The following is a 20,415-nucleotide window of genomic DNA, read 5'->3' on the forward strand; positions in this document are numbered from 1 at the left end:
AGAATGAATCATCCCTGTTTTCCTTTTCACTTTATTACTTATGAATTATGTATTTCATAGGGTTTTTCAATTTACAATATTCTAAAGAGGAAATAGAAAATATGTGTACCTGAAATAACATTTTTATATGCAGAGTTGATAATTTTGGTATGTTCCAGGCTCAGAGGATTTTTATAACTGCTATCACATCATAACTTGCCAATGTCTGTTTGCAGCTGATGAAAACAAGAAACTGACTTTGCTTGGCAAATGCCTCCTTAGATATAGTTTGCAATTTTATGATATTATTAGCTTAAAAGAATTAATATTCATTTCCTATAACTCTTTCAGGAAAAATATTTATAGAAGTGATTTAAAAGCGTTACAAACACAAATAACTTCTAGTATGTTTCCCATTACCCTGAGCATTTAGAATATGTAGTGTTTCCTTTTTTTTTTTTTGCCATTATAGCTTTTGCTATTAGAATGTCATGAGAAAACTGATTGATAACCGTCTAGACCATATCAGAAACAAATAACAATAATTCATATTTCCATATACTTCACTATATGTAGTGCTTTCATAGGCCTGTTTTTTCTTTCTCTATCACAATTCTCTAACACAGTTATTATTAGAATACATTTATAAATAAAGCTCTGAGATAAGAAGGAACAGAGTCAGGAATACCTGACTAATGAGTGGTAGACCTGAGATGCTGAATGAAGCAGTGACTGGAATATCAGTGCTCATCAAGTGACATCCCTATTAGTTCTCCCACTTACAGCAAAATTTCTGTGAAGTTTATTACCTACCAGAGAGAGCTTGAATGTAAAATAAGAAGAAAGAAAAAAATTTGGCCTCTTTAAATAGCTTTTGTATTTCAATCTAAAGAATATATTTACTTTTTACTGACATATGTCAATTTTAATCAATATTTTAAATGGGTTCAGGCTACTGGTTCAGGTATATGGTTCTTTTATGAAATTACATATTTTTTAGAACTATTTTTTCATGCTTTTTTATGTCACCTTGTGCTAACATATAGAATGTTTGGCATCTATCCTGATGGTCACATGACCTCAAGGAATTATTTAATTATTTTAATTACTCATTTATATTATTCCTTTAAAATTGTGCTATTAGGCAACATTAATTTCCCAACCAATAATTTACCAGGCCTTTCTGATGAGATCAGAAAAAAGTTGATGCAAATATACTTGCTTAATCTTAAAATTATTGAACTAGTAGGACTAAATAAGTAATGCTTTTATTTTAACATGAATGACATTCTTTATGCTATTCTGATTTTCGTATTGGTTTAATAGAGTTGGGACCTAATGCCACAGAATCATTTTTCTCAAACTTTAATGAATAATGAACCTATGAAACAGATTGCTAGTCTCTAACTCCAGAATTTCAGATTCAGTTAGTCTAGACAAGCCTCAGAATTTTCTTCTCTAATATGTTCACAAAGGGCTTCCCCAATGGTTCAGTGGTCAAGAATCTGTCTGCAATGCAGGTTTGATCCTTGGGTTGGGAAAATCCCCTGGAAGAGGGCATGGCAACCCGCTTTCAGTATTCCTACCTGGAGAATCCCATGGACTGAGAAGCCTTAGGCCACAGTTTCTGGCATCACAGAGTCTGATACGACTGAGTATGCACGCACGCAAAATGCGTTCATAAGTGAGGATAATGCTGCTAGTCTGAGGATCACACTTTGAGATCATCTACTCTGATATAGTATTAGCAAATGAGATGAAAGTCCAGTGTTAGAATCTAGCCTTAGAATATTCCTGAAAATGAATTTGATAATTATTTCAACAAAGTAGCATGATTATTTATTAGTTACACAAAAGAGAATCTAAACTCAATTGATAACAAATCTACATCTGAGGATTAATAATTTTTTCTTTATAAGAAGATTATTAGGCACATTTACATTTAAAATTGCATGTAATTTCTATAAAAATAATTTTATCTATTGTCAATAGAATAATATAGGGAAATTATTCAGTTTTATATCAATACTAACAGAATTTCAAATTCACTCATGTAGTGCAGTGTATTAGTCTCTCAGTCGTGTCCAACTCTTTGCGACCCCATGGACTCTAGTCAGAGGGTCCACTGTCCATGGAATTCTTCAGGCCAGAATAGCTTGTCATTCCATTCTCCAGGTGATCTTACCAACCCAGGGATCGAACATGCATCTCCTGTGTCTCCTGCATTGGGAAACGGGTTCTTTACCACTGCACCACCAAAACAAATTTAAATATTTCTGATAACAGTCCAAAACAATGTTGTTACACAGGACTAATTTATATTCATATTTTTATTACCTTTCTCTGATATTCAAGATTTCAGTTTGAGGAGAAACTAAAGAATGGAAAGCGCTTATCTATGCAATTTCACAGTAGCCTCTTGAGACAGGAATTATAATCCTTGGTTTACAGATGAGAGAACTGAAGTTCTCTTTGGTTAGCTAAACTGCTGATTAGAGAATCTGGATTCTATCCCAAGTCTATAGATTCTCAAGCCATAGTTTTTATATTGCATCATGTTATTTAGATTAGATCCATGGCCCTTAATACATTGAATTCATAAAGATGATGGACTAAGACTTACTGTGCTCTTTCACACTGAAAACTCAAGTTGTTTAGAGAGGGAAAAAATACTTATAGTACCCTTGCAAAAGATACTACAGTGAAGACTAATCATATAGCTTGATCAAAGTTAAAACAATTTGATTTTAAGTGCTATGTTAAAATATTTACTGAAATTATAATTCAAATAGTTCAATTCAGTCTATATATTTCAAACTCATAGAGAAAAATTTATATTTTGCCTTTGTTTCTTGATGTGGTATTTGTTGTAAGCAGTAGTGACTCAAGTGTTGTAGTATTATCCTGGCCTTTTTTTCATCCATCACCTACTTGTAAACCATCTGCCTGCATAGTGCAACTTGCTGTAATTTCAGAACAAGAACCTTAGTTTGTGTTGAAGTACACTAGTTTTTATATCTAAAAATTTGTTTAGAAGACATCATTATGAATATTTTGTGAGTAGGGGCCAGGACTAAGAGTTAGTTGCTAAAATCATTCTGTAATTTTCATTTAATTTAAATGAAATTAAATTTTCATTTAAATTTTCATATAATTTAACTCAAATGGATAAATGCCTTACCCTTGGATTATAAAAAAGGTTAAATAATTAAAATATAGGTATAATATGAATAAAATGAATTTTTTTTTTGTTTAGAGATTATTTAGATTAGAAATTCAATTTAGGAATTATAGCTAAAAATACTTTCTTAGGAATTTGGTTAGGCAAAATGGCTAACTATGATCAGTTGACTGTCAAACATTTTATTGAAGGCTTTTCCTTTAAATTTTACTGGCAATATTAGAACCTTTGAATTTGAGTTTAGCACTAAAATACTTGATTAAATGAATGTAAAATTTGGAAACTTCTTTTCCAAAATTAATTAAAAATGCTTCTTTTCCTTTAAATCATGTCCTATTCTTAACTTCATATTTATTTAAACAAACTTACCAATACTGTTTTATTATTATGGTTATATATTAAATCATGGAGTTTTAATGCACAAAGTTGTTTACAATCCTAAAAAGTAAATGCTGATTATTATTAGCTATCTTGAACCTGCTCATTATTACTTATCCTGAACCCTATCATATTATTAAAACCAACTTTTCTGTTTTTATTTTCTTCGGATAATATGATTCTCTAATTTGCACATACTCTATGTATGCTTGTTATTTCTCATTATTTAGGGACCTCCTGGCTTACCCGGTCTCAAAGGTGACCCTGGCTCCAAGGGTGAAAAGGTGAGAGTAAAATAATGTATTATTACACTGTTGATATCCTAATTGCAGAGACTACAATTATGCACATTAAAATCACTCAAAAGAAAATTTCAAGGAATTCCTTTGTTATTCTAACCAAGGAAAATGCTGTCAATCCTTAGCTTCCAAGAGGAATTCAGAAAAGAGAAAACAATGATGAAAAATGTACCAGAACTCAGTGTTATATTAGTCAGTGTTCCTTTGTAGGAACCATATGGAGAAAGCATATGGTTATACTAAAATAACTATTCAGAAAATAAACAGAATAACAAAGTGCCAATTTTTTCATGTTTTTAAACATGAAAATAAAAATTTTAAACTAGACTGTCCTTCAGATGGTAATTTTAAAAATATGTGTGCTCTATTACATCAAATAATTAAAGAAAATAAAACATTTTTAGAGTGACATTACTATTTTTGAATTATTTTTGTTTGTAAATATTTCTTAGGTACTGAAAAATCTCTGAAGAATAGAAATCATTTCTTTTAATTTTTTTAAGCACCAAAAACATTGTCTTGGGTTATAGCCAATTAGCAGTGTTGTTTTAGTTTCAGGTGGACAGAAAGGACTTAGCCATACATTATCCAATGCTTATTAAAGCAATGAATTTTCTGTTGTCTATTTTACCAATATTAAATATGGTCATTATTGGCCTTTTAGTTAAAAGAATTCCCTCTAAGTAAACGCAGCACTGAAGGTGATACTTTCAGAAAGCATTTTGTTCAATAATGCATATTCCTAACCCTTAATGAAGGTCTCATATAATACAATCAGAAAATGATCCTATTAGTTGAGGAGGAAAAGGTTCTTAATCGTATATTTCACTCAGAAAGGGTTAAAATTTTTAATGTATTTTTTATTCTTATATTTCATAAATTTAATTTGTAGTTATTTTATGACTATAACTTAATACATGGTTGCAATTTATACATCATTAAAATTTCTTTGCCTTTCAAAGGGACATCCTGGTTTAATTGGCCTCATTGGTCCTCCAGGAGAACAAGGTGAAAAGGGTGACAGAGGACTACCTGGAACTCAAGGATCTCCAGGAGCAAAGGGAGATGGAGTGAGTAAAGACATAACTTATTTCCCTACTCCTTTCCAATCATATAATCAATACACCCACACACCTGCACACATTCCTTTAAACATGACCAAGGAAGTGATTTAGAGGGTCTAATCTCCTTAAGTCAATGATCTTTTCAAAACAAAATTTATTCAACTTTAGAGTAAATAAATAAAAATTGTGAAAATTGGAAACCATAAAATTATACTTCAGTAGTCAAATACACAAATGTTCATTGAATCCTCAACACATACAAATCATTATTCTCAAGGTCACAGGGCCATAAAGATATGTCTATAGAGAGATATTGCAGCAAAACGGAAAAAAAATACAGATTATCTTGCAAAAGTTATTTCTTAGATTTACAATGGAAAATTTTAAGCCATTCTTCTGTATTTCTGCACTGTCTAAATTTTGTGGTGTGTGTTATTATGTAAAGTATAAAAATGGAGTCACTGAGAAAAACTCTAATTTGGATGAAACTTCTCTGTAGGGAATTCCAGGTCCTGCTGGTCCCATAGGTCCACCTGGTCCTCCAGGCTTACCAGTAAGTACAAGACAGAAGAATTTTACAAGGTTAACTTATAAATAAATCAAAGAGACATAGATTCTCTAGATTTTTATGTCTACTTTTGCTTTTGCATTTTTTAGGGTCCTCAAGGTCCAAAGGGCACTAAAGGCTCTACGGTAAGTAGTTTTCCCTTTGGCATTTAAATTTTTCAGCGATGCCTACTCAAATGCTTTCGTCTCCATTTATCTTGTTGCTTATTCTTTCTAATAGGGACCTGCTGGCCAGAAGGGTGACAGTGGTCTTCCAGGGCCTCCTGGGCCTCCGGTAAGTGCATGGTAATGAGAGTAATATTTTGGCAATTAGCATCTTGAGACTGCCAGTGACTTCTCTGAATTTATAAGAATGAAAAAACACATTCTGTCAAAGTACTGATTTTCTAGGAAATAGCAACTACCTTAATTAACTATTTAGGTCTGCATGCCAACACGTGTCTTTTAATTGGGCTTCCCTAGTAGCTCAGGTAATAAACTGTCCGCCTGCAAATTGGCTTCACTCTTTGAATATAAAGATACCTTAACTATATATTATAATATCTTGCTTTATTTTTCAAGACAATCATATATTTTTATATCACATTTTCATGAAAGCAACTGCTTGTATGCCACAAAGATATATTAATACCTAACTAGGAATAAAAAGTAAAGTTCAGATACTTGGCATTTTTTCCTACTGCATATAATGATAATAATAGCTACCACTTATTAAATCTGACAGTTACCAGGATTCACACAACTACTGTGTAGATCCATGTGACAAAATTTGAGACTTTCTTTTTGAACTTTCTTTTTAGAAACTTTGTTTCTAAGCTATATGAGTACTAATTTGCTGCGATGACAGTAACAAAGAATCAAAAACTACATGGTTCAAAGGATAGAAATGTTTTGTCTGACAAGCTTAGAAGGCAGAAGTCCTAGACCAGAGTGTCAGAAACATTGTTTCTTTCTGAGGTGTTGTGTGGGGGAAAGATCTGTTGGAGACTTCTCTCCTTGGTTTGTAGAAGGCTGTCTTCTTGTGTCTCTTCACATGGTCTTCTGACTATGCATGTCTCTGTGCCAGATTTTCCCATTTTAGAATGATACCTGTCATATTGGAATAAGAACCACCCTAACTCCCTCATGTTCACTTTAATAATTATATCTACAGCCACCCCATTTCTAAATAAGGTCTTCCTCTGAGTTACTATGGCTTTTAAATTCTACATATGGATTTTTATGGGATAGAATTCAATCCATAAAAATACAGATTAACTATTTGATGTAGTTCTACTCTTATAGATATGTAAGTTCAAGTCTGATTGCACTTCTTTGTTTGTATATACAGCTATAAATGTTTGGAACCAGCTAATGTGTATTTTTAAATATTATATAAATTGTTATCAAGTACCATAGACATATCTCATTATATAACACAAGAACCTAAAAATGTTGTTTTAATCTTCAGAAACTAAAGTCTAGTTGCAGGGATAGGACATGAAAATGAGGACTAGTTAGTAAATAAAAAAGTAACATATACAACATATCTCCACACAAATCTGTGCTATGTTACTTGTATAGAAAAAGGTCTAGAAGTCATCTGATTTTCCATTAGATTCTTTTTAAAGAATTCACAAAGTTTATACATAAAGATATATATGTATAATAAATATATATAAGCAATTAGAGAAAAGTTTAAAAACAGGGAAACCATTGAAAGGCTAAACAAACCGTAATCTCTTATAACATAATCAGTGATAATTAATATTTGCAGAATATTTTACCTTAGGAAGCAGCTACATGCACATCATCTTTTTTACAGGGTCCACCAGGTGAAGTCATACAGCCTTTACCAATCTTGTCACCCAAAAAAACAAGAAGACATGCTGAAAGCATGCAAGCAGATGCAGGTGATAATATTCTGGATTACAATGATGGAATGGAGGAAATATTTGGTTCCCTCAATTCCTTGAAACAAGACATCGAGCATATGAAGTTTCCAATGGGGACACAGACCAATCCAGCCCGAACTTGCAAAGATCTGCAACTCAGCCACCCTGACTTCCCAGATGGTATGTTAATAATACATGACCGAGTGAATGTACTGAGCTTCTAAGTTACTGAGATGCATTGTCAGCTCATTAATTCTAGTTAAATATTTAATATAGACTCTAAATAAAATGAGAGTGAATGATTATTAATTCCAATCCTGTAGACAAAAAAAAAAAAAGCCATTTACACTGTAATTCTAGATCTACTTTGGAAAATCTTTGTTGTGTTAAATACTGTTTTATTAAATTATGACAAGGTCATTTTTAGATGGTTATAGATAACAAGGGTTTCCCTGGTGACTTCCCCTGCCAATGCAGGAGATGCAGATTCGAAGCCTAGATTAGAAAGCTCCCCTGAAGAAGGAAATGGCAACCTATTTCAGTATTCTTGCCTGGGAAATCTCAAAGACAGAGAAGCCTAGTGAGCAACAGTCCATGGGGTGCAAAAGAGTCAGACATGACTTAGCGACTAAAAAATAACAACTAACAACAACAAGATAACACAAATGTATTTTGGTATGTAATTACTATCATAGAATGGGTATGATGTGTGCATACATATGTGCACATTACTACATATTTATATCCTATGTCCTAACTTATATAACATTAAAGCTTAAATAACATAACTGAATCATGTGACCTATCAGTTTAGCAATGATTTGGTGGAAAGAGTATTTAAAAAATAGGACAGTTTGAGGCAAAAATTTATTTCATTGATCCATGAATAACAAGAACAACTGTGAATGTTGTAATAATGTTTGTAATAATATCAAGATAATTTACTATAGCTACCCACTCCAGTATTCTTGCCTTGGAGCTCTTCTGCGCCAAGAACAGAGGAGCCTAGCCACAGGCTATAGCCCATGAGGTCACAAAAGAGTTAGATGATGACTGAACGACTAAACAACAAAATTATTTGACAAAACCCTTATATACCTGTTCTGAGAAGCTAACAGTCCCAGGTATCTTAAGTGACTAACTCACATAATCCTAAACTAAACCAAAAATGGGCAGATCTGTATCTGATTTTAAATCCCCCACTTTAAGTGGAAATACTTTGTCACTCTACTTACTAGTGTGACAATATTATTTTCCACTATCGATCATATAATAAATGTTGTAACTGAGATCTAAATAACTCAACATAGACAAGTTTCATGCAGTTCAAGAACAGGCATTCCTTATGACAAAGAATGTCTTAAAAGTCTCCTATCTTAAGCACAATCTGTTAAAAAGAGACACAGATAGTTATTAAGGATTCTTTACAAACTGCTATCAAAAATCTTTACATTTATAATATACTTATTTGAAATATATATTGTTTAGTTTCATATTAATTCAGTGATTTATAAAAAGAATGACCCAGATTTCTGATCTAGCTGAGGTAATCATACATATGTGACTGAATATCAAATGTAAAAGATAACAGCATTTACTGACAACATAAAACAACATATGATTAACTAGAACTTGATGCTCAAGACAATTTTGTAAATTTGGGAGATAGCTCACTGTGGACTACAGTTCTTGGTGGTTTCTATATATTAGCTACCTTTATTATTCTTTGTGTTAATTAATTACAATTAAATATTTATTTATTTACTTATTGGTGTCAGACACTGTTATTCATGCAGAAACTCACTGATAAACAGAAAGAACAATTCCTTTGGGCTATTATTGTCTAATGATGGCAACAGGTAAACCTTAAGTTTTGTAATAGCATAGTATGACAGATATAGATTTCCCCTGCTATTCAAAATTAGAGAGTTCCTATGAAATTTCTTGCAAGCTGAAATGGCAGAAAACCAAAAATGCATCTTAGTAATTTGAATATATGTCATTTGAAAGAATATCTAGAAACAATGTTAACTAAGAAGAGATAAAAATAATGCTTACCTGCTAATTCAAAATTATTTATTTTTTAAAACCCTAAGAAATATCAAAGATTAAGAGTGGTTATTCCAGTTGGTAAAATCTTAGATGATTTTTATTTTCTTGTGTAATTTTCTCCCAGGAATATTAATTGGTTCCAGATGTGAAATTATTAATGGTGTAAACAGAAAAGTATAATTTTTTTGTTAAAGAATTTATTTTAAAAAGCAAGCTAATATTAAATTTTCAGCAGTTCCAATACTAAACCAAGCAGTTTGAGCTTTTACATTGTTTCAAGTTCACAATCAGTGAATTGACATAATTTAAATCAATATTTGAAATGAAATGGCAGCATGAAAAATGGTAGGAGAGTAGTCATCACATGTCTATAAAGTCTATCTCCCCAATTATTCTTAAATAACCCCATTGTCAATTACTTAAAGAATAACTTTTTGTTAGTCCCACTACTTAACATCTTTACTCACCTAGCACCAAATTATTGGTCATGGTCTTTTACATGATAAATTAGTTCTGTACCATTTAGATAATATAATTAATAGCAAACTGTATTTAAATATATAAAATAGACTTATTTGGAGCCCATTTAAACAGGGAGTACATTTACTTAATGAAGTTTTTGTTATACAGTAATGCAAAAGAATGATCCTTGAAGCTAAGTAGATACTCTCACCTCCATCATTACAGCTAAATAAATCAAGGAAAAATATATTGATCGTTACAGTCAGGTTATTACTGTTTTAGTTGCTAAGTCATTTCCAACTCTTTTGCAACCCCATGGCCTGTAGCCTGCCAGGCTCCGCAGTCCATGGGATTTCACTTGAGTAGTAAATAACACATATAGGATTTCGGGTCAAGTATATCTTCACCCAATGTACTTACAATTTATTATACGTAAATAAACAGGGTATTAATATTTGAGGAAGAGGCATTTAAGCTGAAACCTAAAAGTAATAGGCATGCTAAGAATAAAAAAAGGATGTTCCAGGAAGATAAGATGGGGACATTCGGAAAGCTCCAGGCAGACAAGACAATAGGTTATTCATTATTCAAACATATACCCCAATGTGACCAAAAGCATAAAAGTGATCCATGTAGAAAAATCAATGAATATTCATTTTTCCTTGTTTCTCCAATAAAATTGGCCCTATAATGTATTCAGTTTTTTATATAAATGTATTTGTGCTTGTGCTATTCTTAGTTTCTCAGTTGTGTCTGACTCTTTGCAACTCCATGGACTGTAGCCCACCAGGCTCCACTGTCCATGGGGATTCTCCAGGCAAGAATACTGGAGTGGGTTGCCATGCCCTCCTCCAGGGGATCTTCCCAACCCAAGGATCGACCCCAGGTCTCCTGCATTGCGGGTAGATTCTTTATCAGCTGAGCCACCAGGAAAGCCCAAAATGTATTTGCATATGACTTACTTTTTTCTACTTTCAGGTGAATATTGGATTGATCCCAACCAAGGTTGCTCAGGAGATTCCTTCAAAGTTTACTGTAATTTCACATCTGGTGGTGAGACTTGCATTTATCCAGACAAAAAATCGGAGGGAGTAAGTAACCAATCTGTTTTGGTGGTGACTGTTGACAGTTTATGCCATGTTTTTGCAATATTGAACTAAACAGGAAAATTATACTGTCATATTTTCATTTATCTGCTTTTCTTACAGGAGTAATTAGAGCATTTCATTTGCATAAACATGAATAAGGCACCAAAGTGAGATATATAGTTAACAAATACTTTTTATTTTTTAGCCAGATGTACTCTTTATGCACCTGCTTGCTCTCTAAAATTCTATGACTTTCCATGACACAGCACAGCTGATTCTCATATTTTAGTATATGCATGGTAGTATTCTTTCCGATTGCCATGTGATAGAACTCACAGCTGTATTTTATGCTCAAAATACACAAGAACGAATCTTTAACATTAGAGTATTCTCTGTACTTTCAGATAGTCTCTTCAAACATATTCCTTGATTTTCACCAAGCAGTATCAATATATGTGAGTTCTATCTTTAAAGCTATAGGCAAATTATTAATATAAGATTTTTCACTAACATAATTACCTTCTCCAAACATTTTATAGATGGGACATTTTGATTTTATCTGTATACTTTTAATAAATCACATTTCTTGTTAGTAAGTGGAGTTAGCATGCAAAGGCACAGAACCTCCTTGAGGCAAAACAAATAACTTTTAAAAAATATTTTAATTTTATCAGAGTATAATTGATCTACAAGATTGTGTTTGTTTCAGGTGTATAGCAAAGTGATTCAGTTATATATATTACTTATATATGTAAATATATATATATAATACATATACACATATATTCATTCTTCTTTAGATTCTTTTCTCATATAGGTTATCACAGAATATTGGGTAGATTTCCTTGTGCTGTACAGTAGGTCCTTGTTGGTTATCTGTTTTATGTATAGTAGTGTGTGTGTGTTCACTCCAAGCTCCTGATTTATCCCACCCCACTCCATAATTCCCCTTTGGTAACCACAGGTTTATAAGAAAATAAGTAGCTTTGTGACTGATCTCTTTAGGAGAGACATTTAGTTTGTAAGTGAATGATGGATAGTAGGAGCAGGAGACAAAGCAACTTCTGTTTCCCAACCACACTTTGCATGTGGGGAAGCATAATAAAAAGCTCCTCTAGTCCACAGAGAAATGTGAGAAAATGGAAATGCCTCCCCTTACAGGATTACTCAAATTCCCTCTAGTGAGGCCTTAAATACCTTTATATTTTGCTGATTTTTGCAAAGCTAAGTAATAACATTTATAAAAGTTTCTAATCATTTTCCCCAGCAAGGAATGATTAGGCTTGCTTCCTGCCAAGCTTAATCCTGACTTCTCCATGGCATCCCATCCTCAGTTACTAACTGGATGCTTCAGCATGCCTCCCTTGGTTATGAACTACTAAAGGTTTCTACCTGCCTTGATGGCAGATGCCAGCTGGCATTGTGAAGGTTTCCTTTGCAAGGAGTTGCCTAAGATTTCTGCCCACATCTCCTGTAGCCAATACTTGGTATGCTTTTACCAGGTTATTTTCCACCTCCCTTATTTTGTAGCAGTTAAAGAAAACAGGGGGGAAAAAAAAGGCTCAAAATTCAATAAATGGGAATACACAGATCTATCTGAAATTTTACTCTTTATCCCGTTTTGTATTATCCAGGTAGACCATTTTAAAGACTCTTTGGCATCATAGTATTACTGAAAATAAATGATAAATATATAAACAATATTGTTTATAATTTTAACCTGCTTTCTAACTTTCCTTTTCTTTGCAACAGGTAAGAATTTCATCATGGCCAAAGGAGAAACCAGGGAGCTGGTTTAGTGAATTTAAGAGAGGAAAACTGGTATGTTATTACCTTAGCATGAAGTGGTGTATCTTAAACGTCATAACTCAAGTTCAAATTTTATAATCTCTAGCCCCTTACTCTGAAAGTCTAAATCATACAAAGCAGGATTCCATGTACTCTCCAGTTTGCTTTATCTAAATTTCTTAGACCAATTTTGGGATTTTTAGAGAGAAGACTAAAATTTTTATGACAATAAATGGAAATATATTAAATTTACTAAAATAGTAAAATCAAATAAAGTATGCATTTCACTAAGTACTTGAGATAGATAGCATAAAATGGATTATATTAGAAATATGAGATATAGAGAATATAATATCTATTTAGGATCTCTGACTATTTCATTTCCTTTATACTTGAAATCTAATTTATTCTTTGTTTTCAATTGCAATAAGAATTTTTGGAATGTGAAATGCTTTTTCCAATAGTTACATCTGGAAATAAAGTGAGCTGGCTGACCTTTTATATGGAATACAGCGCATGTTTATTTAGATATTTCCATAGAATTACCAGTTCATGATTAGTCATTTTCTAGAGATATTTTAACATTGCATGCCAAAACTAAATTTGCATTTAAAAGCTGTTTAAGATATATTTGTTTTTGAAATGTTAATTATAATGTATTCTAATGAAAGTTAATCATTTATTCAGATAATTATTCAATACTTCAATGTTCCTTAAAAAGCTATTATTTTCCATTTATGACTATGTATACAACTGTTATCCTCTAAAAATCTACACACATTAGTAATGTTCTCCACATCATAAATCTCTAGTTCACTTTTCAAGTTACATATTAAATATCCATGTTACAGTTTTATCTTTGTATGAGACAAAAATACATATCTGTGTGTAGTTTTATTTTTTATTGTTTTGTTTTCCTTAGAGTGGATTTCCCAGTTTTTTTTCTAACCTCTCAGGTATCCTCATCATCTGAACTGTTAATCAGAAAGAATTAAGTAAATCAACAATAAGGAGGAAAAGTGAAGCAAAAGTTGCTCTTGGACAGTTGTCCATGGATTTCTCCATGGAGTAGGTAGCCTTTCCCTTCTCCAGCAGATCTTCCCAACCCAGGAATTGAACTGGGATCTCCTGCATTGCAGGCAGATTCTTTACCAACTGAGCTATCAGGGAAGCCCAATAAGGAGGAAAGTCACAGACAACTGCCTTTATATTGAATTAATCTATAACCTGGGCAAATTTCTTACTTAATTTTTTAAAATATAGGTTTATATGTCTCAGCTAATCCCAGATAGTTTATTTATACCCAGTGAAACAAATTATGAGCTTGAAAAAAGAGACAGTTTTTAATAATTTGAAATTAGGACTGTGCTCCTTCTCAAAACACAAATTAAGTATTTCCTGATAACAAATGTCTACTTGCATGTCTCAGGCAATATGCTTGGTGCTGGTGATACAAAGATGAATATAATTACATCAACTAAGAACAGACAAACAGGCAGGTCTTTGGTGAAAATTAGAAGACCAAAAACCTCTTGGAAGACTGTGGCCCCAAAATGAAAAATGCAGTAATGTGTTGAAAAATTTGAATCAAACAGATACACTAGGAAAATAGATGAAAACAAACATAAAAATAGTTAACCTTTGCATTTCACTGAGATTCCTCGATTTTCATTTTTACTGTTTTACCACTCTGTTATTCAAAAGGGCTTCCTTGATAGCTCAGTTGGTAAAAAAAAAAAAAAATCCACCTGCAATGCAAGAGACCCTAGTTTGATTCCTGGGTCAGGAAGATCCACTGGAGGAGGGATAGGCTACCCACCTCAGTGTTCTGGCCTGGAGATTTCCCTGGACTGTATCAAAAAGGTACAGGAATATAATAAAAGAATTCTTGGAAACAAACAAAAAGAACTACATTTTTTGTGATATTTACTGACTGATTAGGAAACTGAAGTATAGAGGTAAAGTGATTTTTTTTTTGCAAGATAAGGATTGTTGATAGTAGCTAAGGGAAAATCCATCTTCATTTCATAAATTCCTATATCTGGGTCTTCTGACTCTCAGTGCATATTTTCTTTCATTAAGTAAGAAATGGGTCTGTTGATACATCCACATGCTTCTGGGATCTCAATTCACTGTTGACAGTGATTTTATTCTTTATAATAGAAAAGAGTCTTTATGTGTCTCTTTATTCTCTTATTTCCAGCTTGCATATTTAGATGTTGAAGGCAATTCCATTAATATGGTGCAAATGACATTCCTGAAACTGCTGACTGCCTCTGCTCGGCAAAATTTCACTTACTACTGTCATCAGTCAGTGGCCTGGTATGATGTGTCCTCAGGAGGCTATGACAAAGCACTTCGGTTCTTGGGATCAAATGATGAAGAGATGTCCTATGACAACAACCCTTACATCAAAGCCCTATTTGATGGCTGTGCGGTGAGTACAGTCCCTGTGGCCTTCTTTCACAGAGATGAGAGGCAATGTGTAACCATTCCACTTTAGCCCTAAGTCAGATTTCTCTCATGAAGTGGATGTCAGTTGTCATTTAGATTCTATAACACTGACATTAAAGTACAGTATATTAGAAATCACTAGTATTCACACACAGACACACACACACAGATACAGAAACTGAAACATACATATAGACACACTTTTAAAGCCATGGCAGAAGGTAATCTTGGGTCATATGTTATTTTTATGGAATTATTCCTGATATTTAAATACTATTACAGCTAGTTATTCTTGGAATGAAAAAGATCAAGAGCCTTATTTCATTTGCCTCCTTAATTCATGACTCTAAAATGACAGTTAAAGGAATCATCATTATACCATTCATACCATAGATAATTCTTACCTTGTATTTTGCTTATAAAGGTTTGCTGATCGGTATTATGTTACAAGAGCTTAAACAGATACAGTCATTTTGTTATTTTAATCCTCTGCAACTGTCTTTCTCACACATGTGGTTATTTCATAACAGCAAATGACCAAGAGAACATCCTAAAAACTTGCTTTCCTAGCTGATTAGTGAAAAGCCACAATTACACATAAACAAACTAAGTAGCTTACACATAGACCAAAGATGAGAACATACTGTATATCGAAAGAAGCAAGTGATTTGGATTTCCCAATATAATGTACTGATAATTATTCATAAAATTAATACATAGCAACAGAAATACTTTGACTTTGGACCACTTGTATTATAATACCTATACTGTATTCAAATTTTTCTTAGAAAATTTGCTTATATGTGTGTGTATATACATATATATATTTATATATATCTATCTTAATTACTATAACAATGGTAAGGGTATATTATTTATGCAAAGATATGACCCAGTACCAATATCAGTTTTCACATACTAAAATGTATACATATATATATATATATATATATATATATATATATATATATATATATATCAATTCAGTAAGAGTCTCTGCAGCTGTGCAGTATATTAGAGTAATATTTTGAAATTGTACAGCTAAATATTAAATATGGTCAACATTCAAAATTTAAAACTATATAACATCAGTGATAACAAGAAGAGTGAATTACTACAAAGATAATGGCAAATTTGTTTTCCATTCTCTTCTTTCTTACCTTCTTACCTTCACTCAGAGGCTTAAGAAAAAATAATGTATGTTAGAAGTATGCAATGATTGTATAACTTTTCATTTCTTCTTAACTTTACAGTCCAGAAAAGGCTATGAAAAGACTGTGATTGAAATCAATACACCGAAAATTGATCAAGTACCTATCGTTGATGTAATGATCAATGACTTTGGTGATCAGAATCAGAAGTTTGGATTTGAAGTTGGTCCTGTTTGTTTTCTTGGCTAAGATTAGGACAAAGAACATATGAAATCAACAGAAAATATACCTTGGTACCACCAACCCATTTTATGCCACATGCAAGTTTTGAATAAGAATGGTATAGAAAACAACTTGCTACATATGTATGTACCAATTAGGAAATACTGATGCCCTTGTGGGTGCAGAACCACATGACAAAACTTTGAAAATCATAAAAATATAAGATAGTGTGGCTGAGATGGAAACAAGCCTTATTCTTGAATCCCAATTTTCATCTCTCCTTTTCCTATTTGGATTTCTTTGGTGCTGTAGAAAAAAAAAAAGAGAGAAAAATATATATTCATAAAAGATATGGTGCTCATTCCCATCCATCAAGGATGTGCTAAAACAATGTGTTTAATAAATTGTAATTATTTTATGTACAGTTCTATACTGTTATCTATGTGTCCATTTCCAAAACTTGCACGTGTCTCTGAATTCCATCTGACTCTAATTTTATGACAATTGCAGAAGTATGATGGCAATAAATATATGTATTATGAAAAAATAAAACTGTAATTTCTGGTGGCTCTAATTCCCTTTCTTTGATGAATAATAAAATGCCTTTGTATATATTGATGTTGAAGAGTTCAGTTATTTGATGTCGCCAACAAATTTCTCAGAGGGCAAAACTTGGAAGACTTTTGGAAGCACATACCGAGCAACTCTTCTCTACTGACCATAACTTTGCTGAATTTCAGCCAAAAACATCATGCATTTTGATGCTTTATTCAGTGCTATACCTCAACCGTTTTCTTTTCAGAATCCAGGATCTCACAGGATACTTGTATATATGGAAAGCAAGCAAGTTTATATTTTTGGACAGGAAAATGTGTATGAGAAGCTATTTTAACAGATTGATGCCTCCATCAAGCAATCAATCACATGTACAATTTTTTTTACTCCGTTATCGCATCTCATTGTTTTCAGTGTGCTTCAGCTATTCAGGTTAATATTAAAAGATGGAAACTAAGCAATTATTTATGAACTTGTTAAATGTTATATTTTAATCAATCAACTTATAGAATTTGATGCTAAGTTGCATAATAGTCTTCAAATATTATTTTACTTGCACCTGTCCAACAAATATTATTTCTTTTCTTTCAAGATAATATCATACATTATTTGACCTACTTAATTGCTAAATAACATAAAGGTGAACTGTTACTAATAGTGCTTGTATTAAAAGTCATACTTACAAAAAAAAATAAAAATATTTTTTCCACTAAGCCATTTTCTTTCAGGTAGCTTGAAATAGCAGCAAAATCTAAAAATAACAAATTGAACTTTGTATCTATGTTAAGTAATATATGTAAGACTTGAAAATAAATGTTTTATTATTTCTTATATATGAAGTGTTAAGTTAATTGATACTAGATTTCACTGGAACATTTTCAACTGATAATTTATCAAAAAAGAGCATACCTGTAATATTGAAATTAAAAGGTGAACATTGTCATTCAGAAGTTCTTTTATTTTTGAAATCAAGTTTGTAAATGTCCTTTCAAGAAGGGAGATATGAATCGTATAAATAAACTCAAGTCTTGTCTACCTGGATTGGTCATTCTCTTTCTTAAATAGGTTTTAAATTACTCTATTGCAGAAAAGTCTTTCAATTTGTTTCTTGACCATCCAGGTTAGAATAGATTTACACTTCTGAAAAAGAATATTATCTTTCAGAGATTATTTGTTTAAATTCTCCACATTTCTAAAATAAACTCTATAAACAAAATGATAGTGTATTCTTAAATTTTTTTAATATTTTTATAATTAAAAACTTTATGAAGTTTCAAACGTTCATAATTTCAGCATTAGAAGAATTTCCAGACATTTTACTTGAAGTATAGACTCTAATATAGACTGTATAGGCTTCCCTGATAGTTCAGTTGGTAAAGAATCTACCTGCAATGCAGGAAACCCCTGTTCAATTCCTGGGTCAGGAAGATACCCTGGAGAAGGGATAGGCTACCCACTCCAGTATTCTTGGGCTTTCCTTATGGCTCAGCTGGTAAAGAATCTGCCTACAATGTGGGAGACATGGGTTCGATCCCTGGGTTGGGAAGTTCCCCTGGAGAAGGGAAAGGCTACCCACTCCAATATTCTGGCCTGGAGAATTCCATGGACTATATAGTCACTGTGGTCTCAAAGACTCGGACAAGACTGAGCGACTTTCACTTCATAGACTCTAAATCATACATAAAATAATATTGTCTATCAAGAGGAATTCCATACATCAGACAATTTAATGAATGTATAGTAATGAGGGAATATTTTTCATATTGACCTGCATTGGGGAAGTTGCACCATTTGTCCATTTAAACAAAATGGCTTCAAATGTGGCACTCAACAGAATTAATGCATAAATAGCTAACTCACCTATCCTTTTCTATACCCATCATTTATGGATATGGTCTTCTGCATGTTATCAAATTTTTTGTGTCTTCTTATTGATTTCATCTGGACAAAAGGAATCTCTTTGTAAAGGAAAAAGGATACTATGCAACATTCTAGTCTTAACCCAGCAGTTATGAATCATTCATGTGTAAATTATGGAGAGTAATATTGACCTTGCCGGCATGGGTAAGTCCTGGGCCTGATACATGTAAAGTTTGGTATAATTCTCTTTAAAAAGCTAATACAAAATTACAAATAAAAAATACAAAAGTTACTATTTAAAATGAGTAAAGGTATTATAACAAATTATTAATTTAAAAAATGGACCAACACCAAAAGCATCAGAACATCCAGGAAAATATTGATATTTTTGTTAATTAAATGTCTAAAGTACTTCTGTAAAAATTTTATCCATGTGTTTGCTTGTTTATTTTTTTATTTATTTTTTTGGCTGCAACCTCTGAGTGCCTCTCAAATGACAATCTTATAATTTAAATTTCTTTTAGAAATAATGTTTCTCTAACAAGTTAGGTTTAAAGTGCTTTTTATTATCAATAGCTTAGAGATGTTTCAGAGTCACATTCTGTTATTGGCGAGTATTGCTTAATTTTAGATTATTTTAAATTCAGGAAAATCTCTTTTATAGTTCCTTCACACTATACTTCACACCATAAATTTGTAAGAATTTTCCACAGCACAGCTTCCGATTCTGTACGTTTTCTACCTTGTTGCTCCTCCATTATCAATAGATTTCAAGTTCTGGGCACCATAATACACATGCATACAATGGTATAAATTCTGCCCTTGTAGCTTTTTCATTATCATAACAAGTGGGTGACAGGACTATTCCAGAAAGCCATATCTATACTGAGATTACTGGCAATTTAATTATACATAAATATTAGCTGCAAGGCACATAATTATATCCCACATAGGCATATTCCACAAATGCTAAGTAAATGAATCCCTAATCAAATTTCTTCCTTACAGCTTCCTTCCACACGGCCCAACACAAAAAAGAATACCAAGAAGTTGGCGTGTAATGACCAAGTACTTAGCTGATCATGGTTAAAGAATCTTTGGCAAATCTTAACTAATCATATGACCACATGGAGATATTTTTAGAAGCTCTTTAAGGTCTTAGATGATCCCTGTGAAAGAGGATTATGAAGCTTAAGCTTTATTGGTTTCAAGTAAATAGTCCTCTGCAAGCTGGATAACAGCAAAGTAAATGAGTTAATTAAGGGCCTAGCACACTGATATACACTAAGAGCTAAATAAATAATGACTACTGCAAAAGTAAATACAGACTGTATCACAGAGGTCCAAATCAGGAAAGAGACTCAGGTAAAATACAAGCGTAGGACTTCCCTGGTGGTCCAGTGGTTAGCACTCCATGCCTGCAACGCAGGGGACCCAGGTT

General features: G+C 32.4%; 1 protein-coding gene across 6 annotated transcripts in view; it reads left to right on the top strand.

The window, feature by feature from the left end:
* COL11A1 (collagen type XI alpha 1 chain) overlaps window positions 1-17,173 on the top strand; it is a 240,313-nt gene extending 223,140 nt beyond the window's left edge. For all 6 annotated transcript variants that reach the window (XM_081492915.1, XM_081492916.1, XM_081492919.1 and 3 more), the window contains 10 exons: window positions 3,769-3,822; window positions 4,800-4,907; window positions 5,401-5,454; window positions 5,559-5,594; window positions 5,689-5,742; window positions 7,273-7,522; window positions 10,835-10,947; window positions 12,697-12,765; window positions 14,936-15,169; window positions 16,440-17,173. In XM_081492915.1, the coding sequence (XP_081349041.1) occupies window positions 3,769-3,822; window positions 4,800-4,907; window positions 5,401-5,454; window positions 5,559-5,594; window positions 5,689-5,742; window positions 7,273-7,522; window positions 10,835-10,947; window positions 12,697-12,765; window positions 14,936-15,169; window positions 16,440-16,586 (1,119 nt within the window). In that variant the 3' untranslated portion in view covers window positions 16,587-17,173. The remainder of the gene's footprint in view (window positions 1-3,768; window positions 3,823-4,799; window positions 4,908-5,400; window positions 5,455-5,558; window positions 5,595-5,688; window positions 5,743-7,272; window positions 7,523-10,834; window positions 10,948-12,696; window positions 12,766-14,935; window positions 15,170-16,439) is intronic.
* The last annotated feature ends 3,242 nt before the right edge of the window (window positions 17,174-20,415 follow it).

The sequence above is a fragment of the Giraffa tippelskirchi genome, chromosome 5 (genome assembly GCF_054371585.1).
Source record: "Giraffa tippelskirchi isolate mGirTip1 chromosome 5, T2T-mGirTip1v1.2.pri, whole genome shotgun sequence".
Classification (NCBI taxonomy): Eukaryota; Metazoa; Chordata; class Mammalia; order Artiodactyla; family Giraffidae; genus Giraffa; species Giraffa tippelskirchi.